Here is a 20,023-nt window from a genome sequence, read left to right on the forward strand (position 1 = left end):
TGCAACCTTGTATGCCGGTGCGCATGTTGAATGTTATGCATTTACCTAATAAAAATAAACTATACATGTAACAGTTGCTAAAAGTTGTTATATTGCACGTGGGAAACATAATTTTGAATATAGTACATACAGCATGTTCATTAAATTTTGCAACCCAGATAAAGATATCTAAACTGAAATATAAATACCTGCCTTACTGATAAGGATAGTACCTATGTATTTGTGGGTCAGAAAAATGGTGCACGTCACTACCCGATAGTCGGGCCTTATCTAAAAGTGGTCTAGAAACGGTTATCTCTATTACTGGTAAGTACTGAGAATAAATAACTATATCAGTACATTTATTAGACCATTTTAATTAAAACTTGAACAAAGTTAGGGTAACTGCATAGGCATGCCATAGGGCCAAAAAACTGGAGCGGAAAACGCACAAAATAAAAAATGGTTACATTCAACATGTGAACCTTCTTACATAGTATTTAAGTGTTCAATATGTGCAAATGGTATATGAAAATAAATTGAATGATAGATATCGTGAACAATTTCGTTTCATTTCCGAATTACATACCTACCAACCGAAGTTAAAACATAGGATAGGGATGTAGCAACAAAATACACTGTTAGCAATTTATTCTTTTATTTTTGTCATTTTCACTTACAGCTAAAGAACTATCACAAATAAACAGTGAAAACAGATGATTCACAGAATCTAATTAATTTGCAATGGGAGGATCTTTTTTACATTCTAAAACAATCCACCAGCAGGCAACTGCCGAAGAACCAAGAAAAATCATTGCAATTATGTTAATTATGAGTAAAAATACTTACAACACAAAATAATCTTAATTATATTACACATACCACGTTGTTCGAGACAGCCAATAGTGTACTATAAATAGCTACACTATTTCACAATGTTTAGTACTCACTGATCACCTCATAGGTGACGCAATTTTAACGCGCATTTTGGAGACGGTGTGTTAAGTCATTCACCTTTCATAACAAAATCCCACACGATTATTAACTATTGTAATTTGTAATATTACAATAAATCTAAAAATCATGATTTTCAAATGTTAAAATAGCTTAGCTACCCTTGTAAAAAAATTTTTGTTATGAAAAGTGATTATTTAGGTACTTAATGGAATTTCTACAAAAAATTAACTTATTAATAACTTAAAATTAATATCACTATTACCAGTACAAAAAGGAACTGAATAAAATTATGTATGTAAGCAGATCATATTATAATGGAAGGGTGAATACCTAAAGGAAACTAAAAAAACTATATAGCCCAAGAAGTAGTTAAAATTAATGTATTGGTGCCCACTGACAATGGCGAGAATGAGTTTAATTTGAGGTAGGCAGTAGATACTTACAAAATACAAACTAGGTACTGATTGATGAAAATTTGCAAGGTAGGCACTGCCTTATTGCCTATTTTGGCATGCCCCTGCTTACATGAACATTACAATAGTATTCTATTTTGTCTGAAATTGGGCATCAACAGATTAATCTATTATTAAAAAATATAACTACAATTTATGCATTTGTTTTCCTTTTTAAACTGACAACATTTTTAACAAATCCAATCTGATTATACAAAAATAGTTACAACACAGCCATCTATTATTTAGATTTGTCTAATAATTTTACTGCAATTGCAATGGACAGATTTATACACAGGATTCATTCAACCTGGTCCAAAATGGTTTACATTAATAACAGATTAACTTCAATTTACACACAATCAATAATTGTTACAACAAATAAGTTTTACCTAACTGTTGCTGGATGATAAGCCCCATCTCTCAAGTCTCTGAAAAGATGCCTGCAGTGATTTTAAACACTTCTAAATTATGATAAACTGAAAATATATAGAAGTACCTACCATTATTTACTTATTTTCATGATCAAAATAACATCTACATTTTTAATTCTAAAAACTTTAGGTCTACACTTAGAATTTTAACAAACAATTTGAATACATTAAATAATATTGGAATTTTGTAATTACATTTTATTATTATTAAATCATAAAATGACAAGTATTTGCAGTCACAAATCTACAGTTTTAATTAATATTTTCAATAAAAATGCATAACATTCTTCACTGGATATATCCCTGACTATTAATCATGTAATAAAGCTCATTACTTTTAACAAATGCACTGTAAAAATTATCTTAATCAACATTTGTTTGTTTTTCACTTACATAAAATATTTTTACACTTACAATACAAATTATAATACTTCTAGCACTGATCTATCCACTGCATATGAAACAAAAACTAAGTATAGATTGTTTATAACAGGCCTGAGCATAGAGAAGGCTTTTGATTCTGACTAATTTAACATTCTCTAAGCAGTGCCTGTAAGCCTGTACTACTTTTTAGCTTTAGCAGAGTTCCCTTGTTTGTTGGGGGGCGTCCATCGTAGCGCAGATGGGTCTACGGACAACCGAGGCTTCTTGAAGTGAGAACTGGCCAATTGCTCTGATACAATCTTTGGTGTGACACAGATTACATGTTGGCCTTTCCAATACTTCACCATGTTCATTGACTGCAATGTTGATATTATGTCCGTCTGAGATATACCTGTCATCTGACTCAGATCTTTGATACTCAGAGTGCCTCTACTGGCACTTAGCACTTCCAGCAAGACATAGGACCAGTATGATCTATAGCTTAGTTTCCCTAGATCTGATAATGGTTTCTCAGGGCTTCCAACAACCTGTTCCAGTCTAGATAATTCGTAGCTGAAAGCAATGAGCAACTTACCGTAGCCTTGCCTCTGATAAGGAGGTAATGTCAATATACAGGCAACATTATTTCCCTCGGGAGAATCTTTCTCCTTAGAGAAATAACCGACAAGATGTGCTCCTTGCTTATCAACTTCGCACAATATATAAAATAAAAACTGTTCAATATCAAAATATAATGTTTTGTGGTCTAAGAACAACTTCGCCAACAAACATAAATTCTGGCAATAAATTTTATGTTCTTTGCCGTCTGCTTCAAATATTGCTATGGTGCCTTTCCTGTAGATTTCGTTGCCTAGTGGTTGTCGCGCTGTGCACTCACTTAGATGATATCTATACGTCTTTTCCATCCTCATGTACTTCAGGCAGTACTCACAAATCCAAAGTTTTGATTGTTTTCCGTACTCATCAGGATAAGGACTGAAATACCATGTGTCAATTTCGTACTTGCCGATTTGTATCCTGTCGATGTATTTGACTTTCGTGATAGCTTCGTGTTCCTTCTCGAGAGCCGCCGTGGTCGGGTCCATCTCAGCGTATGACTTTTGTACATGATTGATTTCATCGTGTTTACGTTTTTGATTTCTTGTTATTTTTCGGCCCGATTTGTCGGTGAGGAGGTGGTCAGAGTTGATGTTGTTATTTGATTGTTCGCACATGTCAAACCTATCGGACATGACCCGATGGCGGGAAACCCATTCGTCCAGTCTTCTATCGTAGCCCACATAGTGGACATAGTACTCGTAATTCCCCTCAGCGGCATTGTATCGCGTCTGTATAATCTCAGCCGGGTGCCATGACTCATCCGATCGCCGAACCAAATAATGCTCCCCTATATCCAAAGGCTGCTCCTGTGTCGATTCTGTGTCATCATGATCAACACTTCTACAATCCGGAGTAGGTAATTCATTGTTCACTATAGGTTTTTCTAATTCTTTATCTCCTTTTGCCATAGTCACATCAAAATTAACCACCGGGCGGGATCACGCAATACCGCGCAACATAGAACGAGTAGCCATTATTACCATAGACTAAAGAAAAATGTAACGCGCAACGCGCAAAAAGCATGGCCTGCGGGTCTAGTCAAAACGCACTTTAAAATCGCAAACCCATCGCAAACCAGTCGCAAACAAATAAACAAATCGCAAAAGAGGTCGATAACAAAAAAGGCTTAGTCAAACGGCAAAAAATCGAATCGCAAAGCCCTACCTATCGATAATCGAAAGACTGGATTGAATTTCTCATACAAAGGCTTAGCCAACATGCATTTAAGACTCAATCAAAATCGAATCGAATCGCAACACCCGCCATTTTCATTGCGATTACTAAAACCCCGGTGATAAGCTTGGAGCCTTGGATTCGATCGAAAACCAATAGGGTGAGTTGCACCACCTAACTTTAAACGTAACTATGACGTTAACCGGTGTTTTTTGTATGGAGTTTGACAGATTTTAGACGTTTGTCAAAGTTAAACTAAGATGGTGCAACCCACTCTAAGGCTGTTTTGACAAATCCGTATCGCGATGTCGTTTTGACAGCTAGTTTGACAGCGAAGCATAGACGTAAACAGAGAGCAGTGGGTCTAGTCAAAACGCACTTTAAAATCGCAAACCCATCGCAAACCAGTCGCAAACAAATAAACAAATCGCAAAAGAGGTCGATAACAAAAAAGGCTTAGTCAAACGGCAAAAAATCGAATCGCAAAGCCCTACCTATCGATAATCGAAAGACTGGATTGAAATTTCCCATACAAAGGCTTAGCCAACATGCACTTAAGATTCAATCAAAATCGAATCGAATCGCAAAACCCGCCATTTTCATTGCGATTACTAAAACCCCGGTGATAAGCTTCGATTCGATCGAAAAACAATAGGGTGAGTTGCACCACCTAACTTTGACCGTAACTATGACGTTAACCGGTGTTTTATGTATGGAGTTTGACAGATTTTAGACGTTTGTCAAAGTTAAACTAAGATGGTGCAACCCACCCTAAGGCTGTTTTGACAAATCCGTATCGCGATGTCGTTATGACAGTTAGTTTGACAGCGAAGCATAGACGTAAACAGAGAGCAGAAAGAAGGAAGAAAATAATTTAAAAAAAAAAAGTTAAAAAAAGTTAAAACAATCGCAAAGTCATAGACATTTTTTAACTTTTATTCGATTTTGAATGAACTTTTATATCGCCACGTCGTTGCGTTGGTGGTTCAATGTGCATTTTGGCTGCCATTTTCCGATCGAATCGAATCGCTGGTGACGCGGCGACTGACATTAGTGAAAACTTCCCATTGGTTTGCGATGGCATTTTGACTAGACCCACTGCCCTCCTAGACAAGTGCTTTAGACATACTGTAGTTGATTAAATCTATAAAAAAACATTTTTTACTCAGTTTCTGTAATCAATGGTAATATCGATTGTGAAAATCAATTGAATGATTAATCATTGGAACATCACTAGAGTCGATTCTTTTTTTTTCTGTTTATTAATCTGTGGTTCTGTCGTTGGCGAAGCGAGCGGAGCGACACGCACGATCACGAAACTAAACGTCGTTCGTTTCTTCCAAGCCAACCAACGGTGATTGAATTTTTGTTCATGATTTTATTCTTATCGCTACAGTGAAGATTATGAGACTATTAGTGATAACTGAAGAAAACTAAAGTGTTGAATGTGATGTTACTGTGTTTTAATTTCGTTTAGAGTGATAAACCGTGCAGCAACAAATCAAGTTTGAACTCATTGTCGTGCTATAATTTGTGGGAACAGTTGGCCAAAACGGAATAATGCAGGCGATTAAGTGTGTCGTGGTCGGAGACGGGTAAGATTTCAGCAAAAGCAAACACTTTTCAATCATTTCCGTAGACTAAAGTTACAATTAGCAGACTGACGTCATATCATAAATTGAGACGTCTTGTACCAAACAGTACGTATGCCGTGTTGTTCACAGGGCACGAATCTGGAGGCGCCCACTATTACGTTACTATAATAATTGATAGTTACTGCCGTCATTGTTCTTGCATGAAGTTTATGCTACACAGCAAGGCAATACAGACATTAAAAATTTACACTTAACCCCCTAGATTTCCTGTACCAAATCACAATACCCTGACAACTAAAACATAACTCTCTGAGTGACCAATAAATTGGTTTTAATAAGTGTTATAGAATTAATCTGAGATACATTCATTTCGTTTCCTAGTTACATATTTCAGGTATTCATCAGTTCTTGAATATTCTTGCAATTATCTTATCAATATGAGATAGGCAGATAGTATAATCAGTTCCCAGTATTTTGTTTTAGGCATTTAACAACTACAGGGCTGACTCGAGCCAAAATACTGCACCTTTTTTGCAGAGGCAACAAAATGTTGCTGACTTGGTTGTAAAAAAAATATTTATTTTGGTGTCAATGGCAGGCCATGAGCTGGTTCATTTGAGTGATTTATCAGACAATATCATCATTGCTTCCATTTCCTTGTACAATAATCACCATCCACTTTTAAACTTTTGCAGACTATTTCAATTAAGAAACGGTCTCAACATGACATATTTGCTGTGAGACCTGTGTTTTTTCATCACTCTATTATGCAAGTTGGTAATTTTACTATCCTGTCTCTTAATATTGTTAAATTTATTGCCAAAATTGCCATTGGGTGGACCAACATCATTGTTAGGACCACCCAAATCATGAAGGAAAGAAGAGAAAAGATTTAATTTCATGGTTGTATAGTATTGTAAATAGTTAAATTTTCTTCATTACAAGCTTTACATTGTTTTCATTTATTTCTCATACTTAAATAATCATTTGTATTATAAAAACATATTTCATAATAAAATTTATTCCGGATAAAAGTAACATAAAAAGATGAAATGAATTATGGAGTCATTAATATTTGAAACTAAAGCATAACAACATTTGAATTTGTAAGTCATAAAAATTAAAATAGTCAAACAACTTCACACTTCACTCAATTTCATATCCAAAATTCAATACTGTTGTGCTCTGTCTTTTTAACATTGCTAATATACCTACTAATTACTGGTTGTTGTTTTCACACACACTTTTCTAAAAACTAAATTTAATGCTGCACTCTGTAATCATAGGTGGGCCAGATTGAAGACTTTCCCAGAATACCTATTACAAATTTAAAAAAATATGGAAGATATCTTTGCCCCTTTGAAATCTCCGGGCTATACAAATTATTCAAAATTTAACTTTCATGTAAGAAAAAAGTAGGTAGGAGCATAATAAAGACTAACCTACCTGATTTACACAATATATTAGGATTTAATAGGTAAATTAGAATGTTTTGTGTGTATGTACCAAACTTTATTTCGTAATTGTATATCACTAGCTTTCCGCCCGCGGCTTCGCCCGCGTGGACTACATATTTTTTTCCAAAATAAAATGTAGCCTATCTTACTCGTGGATAATGTAGCTTTCGAATGGTGAAAGAATTTTTAAAAACGGTCCAGTAGTTTTTGAGCCTATTTATTACAACCAAACAAACAAAGATTTCCTCTTTATAATATTAGTGTAGATTAGTAATTTTTATTAACTTTCTATGTTCTGTTTGATACTAAAGTATTTATTTCAACCTGACAAAGTTGATATGGATGTCCTAGGCTAAGCGTGAATATCTCCGATTACGAAGCCTATCAGCTACAGCATTGGATTACAAACAAAGGTTGATTTGTATCGTGATTTATTGTTATTGGAGTCAGACTGCCCTTGCGTACCTAGCACTTAGGGTTGCGACTGCGACAACAGACTGCTGTTCTGTGTCAGGGTCTAGCTTAATGAATTAATTAACTGACTTATGAATATTTTAAATTCGACAAAGTAATAGGTCTATCTTACGCCTATAATCGTGTCGTAGATTATACCATAGAATTGCTATTATCTACAAACATTACGGTTGAAGATCCTTCATTTACGTTTTTATGACGAGTGCAGGATCTATTCTGCTGTGTTTTACATACAACAACATTTACATGGCGTGACAGCCCTACGATCTAGCGTATGAAGTTCGAGCAAAATAAATACTAGTACTGCTCAAGACAAATATATTTTTAACAATACAGGCAGTTACAGCAATCATGTTCCCGCCGAAGTACCTAACAGTGCCATAAGTTGTAAACATGAGCAATATTCAAGGTCCCATCTTGCATACTTTCGTCGTGCCATTGAACCCAACGAGCTATCGAGATAGTAAGAACTACCTCCTATGTATACTTTAGGAATAACAACAGTCATATTAAACATTATGAGACTTGTTATGCATGTTAAGAAGCCATGTTGGGACCGGTGCAGTCCTTGAAATGTATTAATTAAAGCACAGAGTACAGTAGAATCTCGATTATCCGGACTCATTCTTCAAGGTTTCTAAAATTACCGATTCAGGGTCTGGACCCATAAAAACCGAAGGCGCCGCCACTGTAACATGGTACGGACGTCTTCTTAGTTCATTGTTAAAAGAAATGGATGACCAATCGTCTAAAATTTAGATTTTTAGACTCTAAAATGATGTATTGAAAACCCTGTCTATTGTAAAAAGTTAATTATTGATTGATTTTACTTTGAAATCGATTATACGGATTTTCGATTATCCGAAATACCCCCTGGTTTTAATTGATCCGGATAATCGGGATTCTACTGTAGGGTCATTCCATCGTTTCGGGTGTTACGTTCGTACACACATATTCAACAATTTCATGTATTTTGAAATAGTATTTTAATAATGTTAGTGCCTTAATCTGTCCGTTTTTAGTTGTTTTATCTTAATAATAAAGTTTGTACAGCTTAGGATGTAGGATAACGAAAATATGAGTCGAAAAGTGTGCGTTTCGGGCGTTACGAGATTTTGCCTCTATGTTCTGACTGTTGCTGCATTTACTCGAAATTTAGCGAATTTTCTTAAGGAATCATACCTAAAACTTACAGGACTTCTAAAGTATGACATTTACAAACCATGTAACATACAATCACTGTTAAATACAACGTTTTACTATTTTTTTATAAATTTTTTCTTTGTTTCGGGTGTTACAATGGTTCTGTTTCGGGTGTTACGAGTACGAAAATTCAACTCGTTTTATCGATAAAATCGGTGTTTTATTAGTCTCTAGGTCCTACAAAATAAGGAGTACAACAAATAAACACAAATAGAGCGAATTCTGGTTTGAAATTACGAAGCAGCTTTTTTTAAAAAATATACAAAGTTCAAGTTTAATTTTTCCTCAGAATATAGCTTTTTCTATTGTTTTTGGCTTGAAATAGCATTACTTTAATTTCTAATTACGATATTTATTGGAAATGTCAAACATCGACACTTTTTAGCAATACCTTAATTTTAGTGTTAAGTCGACATTTCAAAAAAGTCTTTAATTAAGAAATATGACTCCTTTTCCGATGCCAGCGCTAGTGGGAGGTCAAAGGACCCTTACAGTAATACTTTTTCACTTCTCCAAGCAATATACACACATTATCGACATATAAATAAAAATGTAATACCCGAAACGTTTCGGGTGTTACAGTTTTTAATCAAGAAAGAAACATACTAAATTAGTATCATGCTCAGATATTAGTTAGTATTTGAAATCATTACTACCATGACCTTACTTTTACCAAATATTGTTATTCTAATCCATGTGTAAGGTACAATAATAAAACAAATACCTGTTTTTCTGTTTCGGGTGTTACATCGCCGAAGTAACAAGAAAACACACTTAAAACTTGATGATTATCCATTTTTTTGGGACTATGACGCTATCTACCAATACTATGATAAATACCCTCGAATCATATAGTGGCAAAACGTTTCACAGATTGATAGTTTTTTTTAAATCGTATTACCAATAATTAGAGAGAAAATAATCATTCAGACAGTTGACTTAAGTATAGACTTTGAAGACTAATAACTTAAAAATTACTTGTTTCTTTCAGATTCTTTTTGTTGCACATTATAATTTGGAATGTTTACTTTCAAAATTCATCAGATTTAATGCGAAAAGAACATATTTAGTTTTTTACCCTCGGTAACATTTGTCATGGAATGACCCTGTAGGTAAACTAATCAGTAAAATGCTTATTCTTTCTATAGATTAATCTGTGTATCATTTGACATTGTCTAGAACTCTAGCTAGAGACAGGTCTCTTGGTTTATTTAGAATTAGCGACATTTCCAATCCAGAAGTGTTTTTTAACCCTGAACCGCTTGCCGACGCCCACGTTTTCGCAAAAACCCGCGAAACTAGGGCAGCTGTAAAAATAATTGATTTACCGCGTGATGCGGGGACTCGACAATTCAGTCTAGTCGTAGACCGTAGTGTTGCGAATCTAAATAAAAAGTTATTTATAGTGAGCACACCAATGTGTGACCAAGGTCAGTTCGGTAGTGACTGCTGACATTAAATTACCCTTTCTTCATTTATCGATCTCAAGACTTTGAATAGTCAGCCGCAATGTTTTATTCAACTGTGTGCCTATTTTTATCGATGTGAAGGTGATTGCAGGGTCTACTTCCCGCTGTCACCTTACACGTGACACTTTTGCTATCTTTCTATCCTAAAAAGTGTCAACTCCTACAGAATCTTCTCTCTTCGTCATCAGGTCATTTGGTCTCTACTGAAGGAGCACGACTCTCCTTAATTTACCAGTGGCAAATGAAGGATTTAGCCTACATTCCCTACACTCGGACCTGACCAGTTAAGGAGTCCTTATCTCAGATCACTGGTTCTTCAGTGCACTCTCTCTTTACCAGAGACAAATGGAAGAATTACGCCCGTATTCACAAACATTACTATGAGGTCTCACAGTGCGCATGGACGCACAGAGTGACACACGAACCAATCACAGAGCTCTATTCAACGCTGTGCGTTCGATTTTCTGCTTCACCTAAGAAAGTATCGTTTGTAAATATGGGCGTTAGCCTCACACTCTGCGTGACTCTGTCCAGACGGGTTGAGGAGTCTCTCTAGACATAGTAGAACAGTATGGTTTCAATATGAACCATGCATATTCTTCGTTACCTTGAAACATTCAACAAGCTTTCTACTACTTCTGCTAAATTATTCTTACGCTTTGCAGGTGTTTCAGTTCTCTATCGGACATCCTTTTTCCGCATCATCGTAACGCATCGCATCCAGTTAACTGCGATTTTCATATGCATTTTCAATGAAGCATCACATTATTCGTTACCAACCTATCCCAACTAATATTATAAATGCGAAAGTAACTCTGTCTGTCTGTCTGTCTGTTACGCTTTCCCGCTTAAACCTCGCAACCGATTTTGATGAAATTTGGCATAGAGATAGTTTGAGTCCCGGGAAAGAACATAGGATAGTTTTTATCCCGGTTTTTGAAACAGGGACGCGCGCGATAAAGTTTTTCTGTGACAGACAAAATTCCACGCGGGCGAAGCCGCGGGCGGAAAGCTAGTTCATTATATTCATGTATGCTACCAGCCATATTATTAACCTTGATTAAAGAAATCATTGACGTGTGTCGCTGATACGTCTAACTGCATATTAATATTTATTCATAAAATTCAGAATATTTACATAGAAGTACAGTTATGACGATTTACTTACTGAGTCAAGTTTCCTTATAAATGACAACTTGAAGACAGAATTGGAGAGCATAGAAAGTAAAGTTATCATAATACCTAACATGGCAATCCTTCACGTCGATATTAACTTAGAAAGTAAGCAGTAACTGGCATGATCAGTATTGCACATGTGTCGTGCATACGGGCATCGTATGTAGTTATATTATGTTAAATGTGTTACAGTTCGGTTTACGGTCTCAACCAAACGTCGAGTTGATCGGATTTTAACAAGATTTTCTAGCTAGACAAAAGAAGGTGACTAATCAAGCAGTCTACATTTCCCAATATCCTATTAGCAATTTGTAGTCGCTGAACTTAATCTTAAGAGCAACATTTAGTCCACATGATATCTTTAATGTAATTAAGGTCATTCTCATAACTAAATAAGATTAATCTAATCCCATTGCGTCACGTCTCCGTGAGTAATAAATCACGATCTTTATCATCCATGTTTTCACTTTCTAGCACTCTGTCGCAAACTAAAAGTGAGAGTTCCTTCTGATCTACATTCGATCAATTTAATCCTGTAGACATTAGCGTAGGACGTCCACCCACAAGGTGGACCGACGGCCTCATAAAGGTAGCGGGAAGGCGCTGGTTGCAGGCCGCCACCAACCGGCCATTGTGGAAATCATTGGGGGAGGCCTATGTGCAGCAGTGGACGTCCTATGTCTGAATATGATGGTGATAATGAATCTAGAATCTAGATGAGACGAAAAAGAAATCCATCTAGATTATAGATGGATTTCTTTTTCGGGGTGATAACGAAGATCTAAGATAAAATATTAACAAATAGGCGTTAATTTTTGAATCGTTAATGATACGAATAGCATCATAATATTTACTGATTTGGATTAGCTTTGATCGGGTTCACGTCATGCTCAAATATTTTCAAGGTTTCCTTAGTGCTAATTCTCTGTTAACACCGCTGTTTGGCGAAGTTTTGGTTCGTCTTTGAAAATACTAATTGGCTTAGCGTGTGCGTGTATTTTTGGCCTTTTGAGTACTTAGTTAAATCACAGTTAAATCATTGTTCTTCGCTGGGGGTTAACCTTGCTCTTGCTCGCTCATCCTTAGATCCTAGAATAAGACCTTACAGTTAGGTAATTTTCCTGGTAAGACCCGGATATTTACAGATGCATCAGGTTGTTTTTATACACGTTTAATTATTTTCCTCGTCTTCAGTCTACTTAATTTGGCCGTTAAAAAAGTTAAAGCCTTAATGGAGTTGTTTTATTTTGCCGCTAACAGCGGTAAATTGCGAAAGAGTGCAGAGATCCACAATTCGAAATCCCAGAGCTACCCGCATATTGGAGCACTCACTTTGTACCCGTAATCAAATTATTACTAGCCACCGAGGAGCGCTGCTGATGGTAGAGTCACCATAAATAACTGCAAAGTTACAAATAATTGTAATTTGGCATATTTTTTGTCAATTAAGAGTGAGTTTATGATGGCATTTAATAACATTCTGGTGTTATTTGGGGAACTGTTTTAAGCTCTCACTATTATTATTATACTAGAAAAATCTATAGACGTTCTAGTCCGAGGCGAATTGCATACTAAGTGCCAAAATGAGTCCAAATTGCGTTCCAGTTTCTTTATTGACCAAATCTTTAAACATCGAGGACGTCTGGTCACCTTACTCAGTGTCATAACTTGACGAGCGAATCCGTGGCGGGCTCAGTCGCTTTCGGCTCGTCGATTGAATTCATTAAGTCATTGTGGCTGCATACAATGTTTGTAACCCTGTGCAATGACAATTGACGATCGGAGTCTGGGTCATGCTCCAATGAAGATTGAGCGATGAACCATCAAAGTGAGAATTTTAGCGAGAATAAGACCATGTTTTGAATTCTTGCATGTGCAATGACGTCAGATTTTGAGCGTAGTCGGGTGCAGTTGGGTATAATGTTTCAAATATCATTCTCAATTATGTACCTACCACAATTTGAATAGATTCATCTTTTGTAGAGTTGGTAGAGTTCACCTTTACTGTCATACACGGATATTTCTTCGTTAAAACAGAATAACAACTGACAAAGATCTGCGTCAAGTGACCCTTGACCTCTATTTTAGTTGGGTAATAAGATAAGTCAACGTACCTAATTATTTATTCAAATAAAATTAAAATCTTAACTAACATTTGACTTTACTTAACAAATAATCCATGATACGTGAACGAAAACTACAAAATGATAAGAGGTATCATTTTTTCCTTAATTAACACAAGGAGTGTATTGTAACGGCCAATCACAGCGAGCCTGCCAGCGCCAGCCAATGGGAAGCGTTCCCGCCAATGCCAGCCAATGCCAAGCCTCTCCCCACCCAACCACGTGCCATGCCTGTCAGCCGAGCGAACTTTTGGTGGGGGGCAAGCCTATATAATGCCGTGCGAGCTCATTTTGATTATTATTTTGTACTGATCACTTGCTAAGCAGAAACTCTGTTCGTTTGAAAAATAAAATAACTATTCATCAAGACATTACTTTTTATTTATGCCACTTTACAACTCAGAAGTGGGATAGATAGAAATTAATATGAAGCGCCACAACACTGACGGCGTCGGGAACTTTATCCGGCCACCGGGATGGAGAGAAACCTCGCCAACTGAAGATGATGAAGACTTTTCGCCACCCGCAAAGAAGATTTTAAGAAATCTTTTGGAGAATGAAGTACAGAGAGCGTTGAAGGAATTAAATGAAGAGACACCTACCACTTCCAGATCAAAAGAACATCGAGCGGCATCACTTATTCCCGAATTCGATCCCGATAGTGAAGAATGCACCGTAACAACTTGGCTTCGAAAAATCGAACAACTCGGCGAAATCCACGGTTGGGATGACAAAACAAAAGCATTCCACCTGCAAGACAAACTGAAGGGGCAAGCAAGAAAGTGGTATAATAGGCTTGAAGACTACGACCACGATTGGCACGAGTGGAAAGTTATGTTGGAGCGAGCGTTTCCGAAACATCATGACTTCGGAAACATGTTGGAGGAGATGATGCTCAGAAAAAAACTACCCTCGGAAACAATGACAAAGTACTATCAAGACAAAATTGCCATGTGTTTCCGATGTAAGTTATCGGATAGCGCAACTGTGTCGTGTATAATTCGTGGCCTCCCAGTATCACTACAACCAAACGCAAGGGCGTACCAGTGTGAGCGGCCAGACGAGTTATATGAAGGTTTTCTTAGCGCACTTGATAATTATCGACCACCAAATCCTGAAACACGAATGCCAGCCAGAGACCACCGGCTATCGATAGAGAAGAGAAACCATCCATTTAACCCCGATGTTGACCCGTGCCCAAGATGCAGAAAGACCGGCCACATACTGCGAAATTGCCCTCAACCTGATCAGCGTACTTGCTTCAAATGTGGCAAGCAGGGCCACATTGCCACGCGGTGCAGCTCTCAGACTACGAGACCTACAAACTTAGAACTCGACTCCGGTATCAAAGAAATCAAGATGGTGCAAAACTACAACAATGCATACAAAAAGGTGGCTAAAGTTAACGGTGCTTACGTCAAAGCGTATTTGGATACAGGAAGTCAAGTAAATGTCCTTTCCATACAAGTGTCGCGATTGTTGGACCTTAAAGTTATTCCAACGGACGTAACACTGAAAGGGTTCTCCGGAGGTATGATTACCAGTCGTGGGGTAGTTGAATTCCTGTTAGAAATCGATGGAATACAAACCCGTTGTAAGGCTCACCTTACCGACACCAACATGGATGGCATTAACCTACTCATTGGCCAACCAGTCATTAATGCCGAAGGAATAACGATGGTTGTCTGCAACGGTACAGTAACACTCAAGGAAGATACTGACTTTTTGAAGCAAATGGATGTTTCTGAAGACTGTTCGAGATTTGAAGTAGTCACCGCTAGCGAAGAATGTCTACCGCCTGGCACTTCCATAATCAAGGTTAACGTGCTTGGTAATACAGACAACAACGATGTCATCACGAAGCCTCGCCACTTCGAATTACAAGACGTTTCTTATTCGTTGCCGGCGACCCTCCTCCGTGGTGGTACGGGATACATCAAGGTCGTCAACACTGGAGCGGAGGAGATCAAGTGGCAGCCAGGCGAGGTGCTTGCGAGAGCTGATACTTGCGAGGCGCCACCACCATCAGATGCTCAGGTCAGTGATCAAGCCATTTCTTTGCCCTTGCCAGCCATTGCCATTTTAAGCCCTAACTTACCAACTCATTCAGTAACAATAGGAGGGGTAGACATAAATAATATTAGCTCGGGATCGTTAAATGAAAAAGACCGTGACAGTTTAATATCTTTATTAACCTCTTACAGTGATTGTTTTGCAAGCAATACACTAGAATTAGGCTGTACTGATTTAGTGCAAATGAATATAAAATTAACAACCGAACAACCTGTACACCGTCAACCTTACCGTTTGTCGCACAATGAACAGCAAATAGTTCAATCCAAAGTCAGGGAATTATTAGATGCAGGGATTATCAAAGAATCAGAGTCGAATTTTGCTTCTCCGGTAATCCTAGTAAAAAAGAAAAATGGAGACAGTAGGCTTTGTGTTGACTACCGGGCACTTAACGCTGTAACAGTTAAGGATCGATATCCATTACCGAATATTGATGATCAGGTTTCCAAACTAGCCGGGAAAAAATATTTCACAAGTCTTGATTTAGCACAAAGTTACCATCAGGTTAAAATAAATCCGGATGACACACACAAAACAGCGTTTATTATTCCTCAGGGCCATTATGAGTATACACGGGTTCCATTTGGTCTTGCAAACGCACCATCCGTTTTCATGCGCTTGATTAATAAAATCGTTCAGTCGATCCGTTCAGATTCCTGCGACGCGAATAGTAAAACCGGTTTGTTAAACACTAGCCTTCCAAACGACTGCGAAATATTAGCATTTCTTGATGATTTGTTGTTGCCGTCATGCGATGTTTCATCTGGATTACAAGTTTTGGAAACCGTCCTACAAAAATTCCGATCTGAAAACTTAAAGTTAAATATGGCTAAATGTTCTTTTTTGCAAAATCGAATAACTTATTTGGGACATGAAATTTCGCCTGACGGCATACAACCGGGTGAATCAAAATTGGCGGCAGTGTCAAAATTTCCGGTTCCTAATAGCGTACATGAAATACGTCAATTTATTGGGCTCTGCAGTTATTTTCGTAAATTTATTAAAAATTTTGCAATAATTGCTCGCCCACTAACAGATCTGACAAAGAAAAATTCACGTTGGGTGTGGGGTAGTGAACAAGTGAAAAGTTTTGAGGAATTAAAAAAGTGTCTGTGTACAAAACCGTTGTTAGCGCTTTACGATTCTGACCTGCCGATTGAGATTCACACGGATGCTTGCAAATTAGGAATTGCAGGTATTTTGATGCAAAAACAAAATGATAACACATTACGACCGGTTATGTATTTTAGTCGTGTTACTAGCAAAGAGGAGGGCATGTACCATAGTTACGAATTAGAAACACTTGCAGTCGTCGAATCATTGCGCAGATTTCGAGTTTATGTGGCAGGTAAACACGTCAAGGTGGTTACTGATTGCACTGCTGTTCGCGCGACCCTTACTAAACGGGATATTATACCACGAATTGCCCGATGGTGGTTATCGATTCAGGACTATGACATTACCGTAGAATACCGACCTGGTGATCGTATGAAGCATGTAGATGCTCTGAGTAGGAACCCAGTTGATGCAGTGAACGTTAATAGACTAGAGGTAGCTGACTGGTTTTATACGGTTCAATATCAGGACGAAAAGTTGAAGCATATTATTGACCAGCTCAAGGATGGCTCGGCAGATTCTAATATTACTAATAATTATGTTATTAAAAATGACAGGTTGTATCGGAAGGCTTATTATGGTGATCGTCTCGTAGTGCCAACATTGGCTAGGTGGAAGATTGTGCAAATGCACCATGACAATGTAGGCCATGTAGGATTAAAACGGTGTACAGAATTAATAAAAAAAGATTATTGGTTTCCCAAAATGAGCCGCTTCATACGTAAATATGTTAATGCATGCTTATATTGCGCATATGGAAAGGGAGAGCATGGTAAAAAGGAAGGGTTTTTACATCCCATACCCAAACCTTCTGAACCAATGCGTGTAGTTCATGTCGACCACTTAGGGCCATTTTGTAAAACACAGAAAGGTCATAGTTATATGCTGGTTCTTACTGATGCCTTCTCAAAGTTTGTCATTGCTGAACCTACACGTACTGTAAATTCTATTGAGACAATTAGAATACTTAAAAGAATATTTAGCTTATTTGGTTATCCGGATCGAGTCGTGACAGACCATGGGAAGGCGTTTACTAGCCGGTATTTCAAAGACCTCGCAATAGAAAAACAATTTAAACACACCTTAACATCAATAGCATGTCCACGAGCTAATGGCCAGGTAGAGCGTACTAACCGAACCATACTTAATGCTTTGCGAGTGGCCGATCCCAGTGAATCTTCAAATAATTGGTCTAATAGTCTGCCAGATGCTATTTGGGGTATCAATAATACTTTAAATGAAAGTACAGGATTCAAGCCTTATGACTTAATGTTTGCTCGCTGTGCCAGGCCCTTAATTGATGTAGGTACTTCTAACCAAGTGTCAGAGTCAGTACAAGTTAGGCGAAATAAAGCTAATGACAGAATAGAGAAGGCTAGCAGTAGGATGAAGCGTAACTTTGATAAAAAGCGAAAACAAAGTCGCATCTACAAAAAGGGGGATTTTGTTCTATGGAAGCAGGCACCCACTAGTAGCGCAGCTAAGGCCAATACTAAGTTAGATGATGTTTACTCTGGCCCATATGTAATAACTAAGGTTCTAGGCAATGATAGATACAGGATTCGAAGCATCAAAGGGCTAAGGGGTTATAAAAGCTTTATTGGCCAAGTAGCAGTTGATTCTTTGAGGCCCTATACAAGTGTGGTCCCTGTATCTGATAGTGCCAGTAGTTCGGACGAACAGCTCGAAACTGAAGATCTGATAGACTTATTGGAAAGTTAATAACTTTTTGTAACTCCCATTGCGGGAGCAATTGTTGCAGGATGGCCGACTGTAACGGCCAATCACAGCGAGCCTGCCAGCGCCAGCCAATGGGAAGCGTTCCCGCCAATGCCAGCCAATGCCAAGCCTCTCCCCACCCAACCACGTGCCATGCCTGTCAGCCGAGCGAACTTTTGGTGGGGGGCAAGCCTATATAATGCCGTGCGAGCTCATTTTGATTATTATTTTGTACTGATCACTTGCTAAGCAGAAACTCTGTTCGTTTGAAAAATAAAATAACTATTCATCAAGACATTACTTTTTATTTATGCCACTTTACAGTATTTTATAAAATAAAGAAAGTTACTCCAAATCCCATCAAGGATGTTGTTCAAAATGTGTCGATGACGATGTTTAGTCATAAAGGGACTTAAATTAGAACTCAATGAGGGTTTTCGCGAATGAAAGATCCGCTAGATGGCGGGACGTGGATGTGGGGTCTGACTGCTGCGTGATTGGTGGATTTTGACATATCTGTCAATGTCTTGTCAAAAAAACCAATCATGCAGCATTTGGACCTCGCGTCTACGTATTGCCATCTGGCGGATTTTTCATTCGCGAAAACCCTCATTGAAGTACCTACCTATATTCGCTGCGTAAAAATCAATGGTAGCTTTCAAGCACTCCTTTGATCTTGATTGCTCAAGTAATGCTACTGACTGAGGAAGTTTGCCGTTCGACTAATACCTAATTGGCCCGAGTTTGTTTTTATACCATTTCGACATGCCCGGTTTCCTTATACTTGCCATCGTCCTCATTTGCCCAAATATGCTCCAGTCAACATGGTTGCCCGATGGTTTTAACGATTTTCCGTATACATTTATCCTCTCTAAATAATAATATGAAAAGTCGGAAAAAATATTTTTTCTAGGGCCAATATTATTAAAATTTATCGAATGGAAATATAGGGATATTATCATCTATCCGGTGTTAATTCCATAATTTTTTCCCACGAGGAAGGAATTATTTAATTTATACTCGTAGTTTTAAGTTGAACCTGTGAACTTCGGAATAATTTGACGTTAATTAATTGAACTTTATCACAGAGACAATTGAGGAAGAAAATTAATTGTGATGTTATGAAATTGGAAGTTGGATTGGATCTGACTTTTTAACTGGTTTGTTGTCGCCAAGCAATTACACTAATTCTTTTTATGTTTTATGCCAATCTGTTTTTACTATTTGATTTATTTTTGGTGTTTGCATCATTGAATATAAATCTGTATTTAATTATTTAGGTAGGTACCTACTTCAATGGACGCACGCCGCTTCCCTTTGCGTGTGAATGTTGATTTACGTAGATACATTTAGCCTATCGCTATGCTATTATATTACAGTTTTATAAGCATGTAAGTATATATCATTAATACTATTAATATTCAACCGCAAAATACAATAACCGCATTGTTAATCTTTCAGTGTATTAACGTCAGTTGTATTGTTTGTTATGGAATTGCCATACCCGAGTGAAGTTACGTATGATTGAAATGTTATGTGGTTAAGTTCAGTACCTACACTACTAATTTATTTTACTAACTTATTCTTGTTCACATAAAAGATGAACAAAACCAACTGTTTCTAGACGATATTGTTTGTT

At 37.4% G+C, this 20,023-nt stretch overlaps 4 protein-coding genes across 4 annotated transcripts in view; 2 read left to right on the plus strand and 2 right to left on the minus strand.

The window, feature by feature from the left end:
• The window catches only part of LOC135074686 (multiple inositol polyphosphate phosphatase 1-like), a 480,690-nt gene that overhangs the window by 357,255 nt on the left and 103,412 nt on the right, over positions 1 to 20,023 (minus strand). The gene's annotated exons all lie outside the window — the stretch shown is intronic.
• On the minus strand, positions 621 to 4,809 carry LOC135074680 (histone acetyltransferase KAT8-like). The gene has a single exon (XM_063969046.1). It carries the CDS (start codon positions 3,712 to 3,714, stop codon positions 2,386 to 2,388), a length of 1,329 nt encoding a protein of 442 aa, XP_063825116.1. The 5' UTR covers positions 3,715 to 4,809; the 3' UTR covers positions 621 to 2,385.
• LOC135074681 (ras-related protein Rac1) overlaps positions 5,261 to 20,023 on the plus strand; it is a 41,300-nt gene continuing 26,537 nt past the window's right edge. Inside the window, exon 1 of the mRNA XM_063969047.1 lies at positions 5,261 to 5,574. Coding sequence (XP_063825117.1) covers positions 5,540 to 5,574 — 35 coding nt within the window. The 5' untranslated portion in view covers positions 5,261 to 5,539. The remainder of the gene's footprint in view (positions 5,575 to 20,023) is intronic.
• On the plus strand, positions 13,615 to 18,694 carry LOC135075031 (uncharacterized). Its single transcript, XM_063969403.1, has 2 exons — positions 13,615 to 15,513; positions 18,428 to 18,694. Exons 1-2 carry the CDS (start codon positions 13,903 to 13,905, stop codon positions 18,440 to 18,442), a joined length of 1,626 nt encoding a protein of 541 aa, XP_063825473.1. The 5' UTR covers positions 13,615 to 13,902; the 3' UTR covers positions 18,443 to 18,694.

Source organism: Ostrinia nubilalis, chromosome 9 (genome assembly GCF_963855985.1).
Source record: "Ostrinia nubilalis chromosome 9, ilOstNubi1.1, whole genome shotgun sequence".
Lineage (NCBI taxonomy): Eukaryota > Metazoa > Arthropoda > Insecta > Lepidoptera > Crambidae > Ostrinia > Ostrinia nubilalis.

Excerpts from the sequence above, each read along its gene's own strand:
- LOC135074680 (XM_063969046.1), bottom strand. The coding sequence starts at position 3,714 with ATGGCAAAAGGAGATAAAGAATTAGAAAAACCTATAGTGAACAATGAA.
- LOC135075031 (XM_063969403.1), top strand. The coding sequence starts at position 13,903 with ATGAAGCGCCACAACACTGACGGCGTCGGGAACTTTATCCGGCCACCG.